Genomic DNA, 6,377 nt, shown 5'->3' with positions numbered 1-6,377 from the left:
GTCGAAGTCTCGATCTTGTAGTACCAGTGGCTGTCCCCTTATAACCGGAATTCGGGCAAAATCTACCATCAGAACGGAATCGCGACCCACTGAGATGATGCAGCGAGAAACTCAGTCGGCTAACACCTACTGAAACAATCTAGACTGCCTTAAAACCACTAGGACTGATAAAACGTATGTAATTTAATGCAAGTGGGAAATAGAACTTTCGGGAACGGTTGAGACCACACGACGTGGATTCCCGACAAAATAACATCGTTTATATTTGAAGTCGCGCGGCGTCGCCCGACAAGAGCCGCCGAAAGTGGATTAAATTATTCACAACACGAGTACATTGAACGTTAATAATGACACATCCACACGGCTTTACGTAAAATATACTCCGTAAGATTAGAACGCGATTGTGGTTAATTTTTGCATAGGTTAAATGGATGTGTGTGTGTGTGGACATCGTGTAATAAAAATGAAACCCGCAAAGTTATAATTTGCGTAATTACTGGTGGTAGAACCTCTTGTGAGTCCTCGCGGGTGGGTACCACCACTCTGTCTATTTCTGCCGTGAAGCAGTAATGCGTTTCGGTTTGAAGGGTGGGGCAGCCGTTGTAACTATACTTGAGACCTTTTTTTTTCTCTATATTTATCTGCAATCGGCTATATAGCCATAATCAGATGCGTTCCAAGAGGTTCGAGTTGTGGATGACATTACATTAAATGTCATCAAGTACAGCAGTAGATTTAGTTTCTTTGGTCTAAGTCTAAAATTTGCCATCTTTTTAAACGGTTCACATCTCCAGTTGTGTCTAGCAGGCACCTTGCCAATTCATTTGAGTGCTCATTTAGTCTCTCCTTGTATCTCTTGCTGTTCTTGTTGACTTCCTCTCGAACAGTCGGCATTTCTAAGTATTCGTGAATCTCACTATTTCTTACAAACCAATGCGCGTTTGAGATAGTTCTAAGAGCAATATTCTGAAATCTCTGTAAGATCTCGATATTCAAGTTGCTAGCGGAACCCCACAGTTCTATTCCATAAGTCCAGACAGGTTTTATGATCGCTTTGTAGACCAGGAGTTTGTTACTTAGTGATAGTGGAGACTGGCGTCCCAGTAACCAATTCAAAGAGAGAAATTGCAAGTTCGCTTCTCTTTTTTTGCTTTTATATGGTTCGCCCAGGTTAATCTTCTGTCGAGGTGTAATCCCAAGTATTTGACAGAGTCGGCATTTGGTAAAGCTTTACCTTCCATGTAAACAGGGCAACAGACACCTTTCCGAAGGGTGAATGTTACCTGCGTTGACTTAGTTACACTAGGTTTTAATCGCCATCTCTGCATCCAAGCATCCACTTGAGACTTTTACTGGTGGTAGGACCTCTTGTGAGTCCGCACGGGTAGGTACCACCGCCCCGCCTATTTCTGCCGTGAAGCAGTAATGCGTTTCGGTTTGAAGGGTGGGGCAGCCGTTGTGACTATACTGAGACCTTAGAACTATATCTCAAGGTGTGTGGCGCATTTACGTTGTAGATGTCTATGGGCTCCAGTAACGACTTAACACCAGGTGGGCTGTGAGCTCGTCCACACATCTAAGCAATAAAAAAAAAAAAAACCTTAGAACTTATTTTCAAGGTGGGTGGCGCATTTACGTTGTGGATGTCTATGGGTTCCAGTAACCACTTAACTCCAGTTGGGTTGTGAGCTCGTCCCCCCATCTAAGCAATAAAAAATAAATAAAAAATGGATCTGAGAGTCTAAATTTCCTTGCAGATCCTTTGAAATTGAAACGCATCCGTGTTTTAAAGTAAAAAAATCCAGATAGTTGCACCTACTTTTGCGTGCTCAATATACAGCATTACCAGGTTTGATATATTTATTCTATGCGATTCCTTCATGGTGAGCATTGGTCACTAATAGGGGCTCAAAACATATTGCAGCCGGATATTAGATTATAATTAGAAAACTACCTAGCGAAATCTGTGAGGTTGCTTCTATTTTGGATCCATAATACCAACAATAAGGTAAATTCAGGGTAATGTAGTTATTGTGTTTTAATGTTAATTATTAGAGTACATAAAATATGGTGGTATAAATACAACATGTAACATTTAGTTCAAGGTTCCGCATGAATTGTCAGTTTTTTTGTTTGTTATGCTTTGTATGCTTTCACGACTACCCAACTACCCAATCGACCGACATAAAAATTTGCGTACACCTTGTGAGGGATATAGAAAAGAAAAGAAGAAGAAGAAGTAGAGGAAATCTACTATTCCCAAGGAATGCCCTTTTTTATACGACTGTAGCTGTCGACAGTAATCGGTAAATAAGTAAAAAAAGGGATATCTAAGATAATTTGGTTAGATGGCAATGAGTATATACCTAGAATATCAAACTTAAAGATGAATAAAATTACGTTGCATAACAACTACCTAAATTAATAATTTTACTATTATAATTTACTACGAGTACGCTCTGAATTATTTATGTGCTAAATTGCAAAAATCTAATTTTTAAAAAAGTGGTGCAAAAAGTTGTCTATGATTTGCTAGAATGTCCAAAGTACGAAGCGGTACCATTAGAAGTCATAAGTCATATTAAGTAAGTTTTAAAGGTCTATGGTTTTAAAATTGTTTTTGATTTTGAATGATAATTATCATTGACAATGACAGCGTTTAGAAATCGTTTATGTCAACCTGCGAAAACGAGGTGGTCACGAAGCGAAAGCGTTTATTTATTTTTACATTGAATTAGTTACATGAAAACTACATTTCATTAAAATATACAATAAACAACCCATGGCTGCCCAGTCTAGAAAACCTTCTTATACCAATGGCCGCAACACTTCAACGGGTTTTAAAATTCTTAAGTTTTGTACTGATTTCGATAATTCAATTGTAATAAGCAGTTTCGAACTGCTAGGATGGAAGCGAGTTTCTTCAGAAGACGACTGGAACGTTTATTGGGCCAATACGCTGAACTCGAGAAATTTATTCAACGCCGACATCGGAATAAGGCTAAATGATCATCAGTTGACAAATCATTTCCCCAATCATTACGAATTAGTACGAAAAGATTTACTCGTGAAAAATATAAAGAGATACAGAAAAGATTTAGCGAGAGAATGCAATCCACTTGCGGAAAAAGCGGATGTGAAACTCCCCAGTGGCCAAGTCATCACCCGATATTCGTATTTAGATTTAATTCCCCTGACGTATGTTTTACCCTCAGATTACAATATTTTCGTAGAAGAATACCGAAAATTTCCACAAACAACTTGGATAATCAAACCGTGCGGCAGATCCCAAGGCGCTGGAATTTTCCTTATAAACAAACTGTCAAAACTAAAAAAATGGTCACGGGAATCGAAAAAATATTTGCAGCATCATCTCACGAGTAAAGACACTTTTGTCATATCACGATACATAGATAATCCGCTTTTGATCGGAGGAAAGAAATTCGATTTTCGGATTTACGTTCTTGTGACATCCTTCCGACCTTTAAAAGCCTATATGTTTCGGCGGGGGTTTTGCAGATTTTGTACTATGAAATACGATGCTAGCGTTACTGAGCTCGATAACATGTACGTGCATTTGACTAACGTAAGTGTACAAAAACATGGGAATGATTATAACAGCCAACACGGAGGAAAGTTGGGCCTAAAGAATTTAAAGCTTTATTTAGAAGGAACGCGAGGCAAACCAGTGACAGAACGATTGTTTGAGCAAATAGATTGGTTAATAGTGCACTCTTTGAAGGCTGTGGCACCAGTGATGTCGAATGATCGTCATTGTTTTGAATGTTATGGCTACGACATCATTATTGATGACAAATTGAAGCCGTGGCTAATAGAAGTCAATGCGTCACCGTCGATGGTTGCCACAACGGCAAATGACAGAATATTAAAACGCAAATTAATGGAAGACATACTCTCTGTTGTTTTACCACCAGATGGAATACCAGATGCGCGTTGGAATAAAACGCCCACAGAAGAGGCTTTGGGCGACTTTCAGATTTTAATAGATGAAGATTTAATGCACAAAAACGAACAAGACTTACGAAATTGTAGTAAATGAACGCACAAACTGAAATTTGATATAAATATAATAAGCTGAAAATATTTTTATTAATTGATTTTCAGTACAATATTAACTAAATATAAATCAAAGAATTATTGCTTGACTCGTTGAAATTTACAAAAACGCGTATTCATGTCTTCTTTTTCCATAAGGTCTTCATCGATTAGTAGATCAAAGTCTCCAAGCGCTTCGGTAGTAGGTATTTTATTCCATCTAGCATCGGGAATCCCGTCAGGGGGCACGACAACTGAGAAAATATTATCAATCAATTTGTACTTTAGTATTCTGTCATTATGAGTCGTCGATTGCAGAGATGGCGAAGCGTTTACTTCCACTAGCCAAGGTTTCAGAGTATTGTCAATTATAATGTCGTAGCCATAGCATTCGAAGCAATGCCTATCATTGGCCATTACGGGAGCTACCGCTTTGAGTGAATGAACAATCAACCATTGCATGTCTGCAAATAGCTTTTCGGTAACAGCCCGTCCTCTAGTCCCTTCTAAATAAAAGCGAAAATTCTGAATACTCATTTTCCCGCCGTGTAAGCTGTTGTAATCCCCTCCGTGTTTTTGAACGCTGACATTCGTTAAATGCACGTACATGTTATCGAGTTCAGTAACGCTAGTGTCATATTTCACTGTACAAAATCTGCAGAAGCCATGTCGAAACAGATACGCTTTCAGTGGTCGAAACGATGTCACGAGTACATAAAGTCTCAGATCAAATTTCTTGCCGCCAATCAAAAGAGGGTTGTCGATGTATCGAGATATTACATAACTTTCTTTGTTGCTGAGTTGAGGATGGAAAGGAGTTTTCGCTTCCCGCGACCACTTTTTCAGTTTGGAAAGTTTATTGATCAAGAAAATTCCCGCCCCTTGAGATTTTCCACAAGGCTTCATGATCCACGTACTTTGCGGAGACTTTCTGTATTCTTCGACAAACATATTGTAGTCGGCAGGCAAAACGTAAGTGACTGGTATAAAATCTAAATGTAAATATCGCGAGACAACTTGCCCGCTTGGGAGCACCAAATCCGTTTTTTCAGCTAAAGGATTGCCTTCCCTTTCAAGTTCTTTTCTGTATCTTTTGATATTTTTTACTAATAAATCTTTACGAGACAGCTCGTAGTGGTTAGGGAAGTGATTTATCATTTGGTTGTCGTTCATTCTGTACCCACTTTCGATACTAAAAATGTTGCGGCAGTTTTGAGTGAAAGACCAGTAAAAATTCCATTCATCTTCTGGGCCTACCTGGACCCATCCTCGTCGCTCGAAGTTGCTGATGATCACAGATTTCTCCAAATCTGTGCAATAAGTTACTTTTCCCTTTTCCATGTTTGACGGTGAAGGCTTTCTGTGAATGGATGGAGAAATTCTTTTGATTTCTTGTGCCATTATATCAAAATCATTGTAGAAAATAAAACGATACTACAAAAATAGGAAAAAAAATCAGTATGATAAACGTCAAAATTTACGACGCGTCAATTCCTTATCAAGTCAAATCAAAGAGAATATAATCACTATTTACATTTAATGCAATAAATACCTAATAGTTTAAAAAAACTAACAAAATACGCTTTTATAGAAAATCCGACTAAAAATATAATATAAAAAAAATTAAAAAAAAATTGAATTAAAAATAATGTAAGAAAAAATAATTTTATTGTAAAAAAAGCGTGGGGTGCATGGTATGAGCAGTTGGGAGTCTGCCCGTCTGGCGTGCGCAGGCGTGGCACACGTCGTCACAAGGATCCGACGGCTGGGACTCGAGGTGGCGCTCGACAAAACCCAGGCCCTGTTGTTTCACGGGCCGGGACGAGCGCCGCCTCTAGGTCCCGACCTCGTGATCGGAGGCGTCCGCGTCGGGGTCGGGGTGACCGGTCTTCGGTACCTCGGCCTTGAACTGGATGGTCGGTGGAACTTCCGCGCTCACTTTGCGAAGTTGGGCCCTCGACTGATGGCGACGGCTGGCTCTTTGAGCCGGCTGCTTCCAAACGTCGGGGGTCCCGATCAGGTGGCGCGCCGCCTCTACATGGGGGTGGTGCGGTCGATGGCACTATACGGCGCGCTCGTCGAATCCAGAGCAACGTGCCGCCCTCGTCGCGGTCATTGGAGAGGACCTCTCGCTGCCGCGCGTCGTGGCTACGATGCTCGGCAGCGATGCGTCCTGGAAGGCGATGCTCGACTTCTGCGAGTCCACCATCTCGCAGAAGGAGGCGGCGGAGCGAGAGAGGGAGAGCTCTTCCCTTTCCGCACCGATCCGTCGCCGTCGAGCCGGGGGCCGGAGGCGGGAATACGCCCGTACGTCCCGGCCC

At 40.8% G+C, this 6,377-nt stretch overlaps 2 protein-coding genes across 2 annotated transcripts; one reads left to right on the top strand and one right to left on the bottom strand.

Moving 5' to 3' along the window:
• Positions 1–2,648: 2,648 nt before the first annotated feature.
• Positions 2,649–4,104, top strand: LOC101741739 (polyglutamylase complex subunit TTLL1). Its single transcript, XM_038017044.2, has one exon. It carries the CDS (start codon positions 2,783–2,785, stop codon positions 4,058–4,060), a length of 1,278 nt encoding a protein of 425 aa, XP_037872972.1. The 5' UTR covers positions 2,649–2,782; the 3' UTR covers positions 4,061–4,104.
• LOC101736733 (polyglutamylase complex subunit TTLL1) lies at positions 4,071–5,557 on the bottom strand. The gene has a single exon (XM_038017043.2). It carries the CDS (start codon positions 5,455–5,457, stop codon positions 4,156–4,158), a length of 1,302 nt encoding a protein of 433 aa, XP_037872971.1. The 5' UTR covers positions 5,458–5,557; the 3' UTR covers positions 4,071–4,155.
• Positions 5,558–6,377: the final 820 nt, after the last annotated feature.

This window comes from Bombyx mori, chromosome 17, assembly GCF_030269925.1.
Source record: "Bombyx mori chromosome 17, ASM3026992v2".
Taxonomy (NCBI): domain Eukaryota; kingdom Metazoa; phylum Arthropoda; class Insecta; order Lepidoptera; family Bombycidae; genus Bombyx; species Bombyx mori.
The sequence above is the reverse complement of the archived record's forward strand: the minus strand, read 5'-3'. Positions and strand labels throughout refer to the sequence as shown.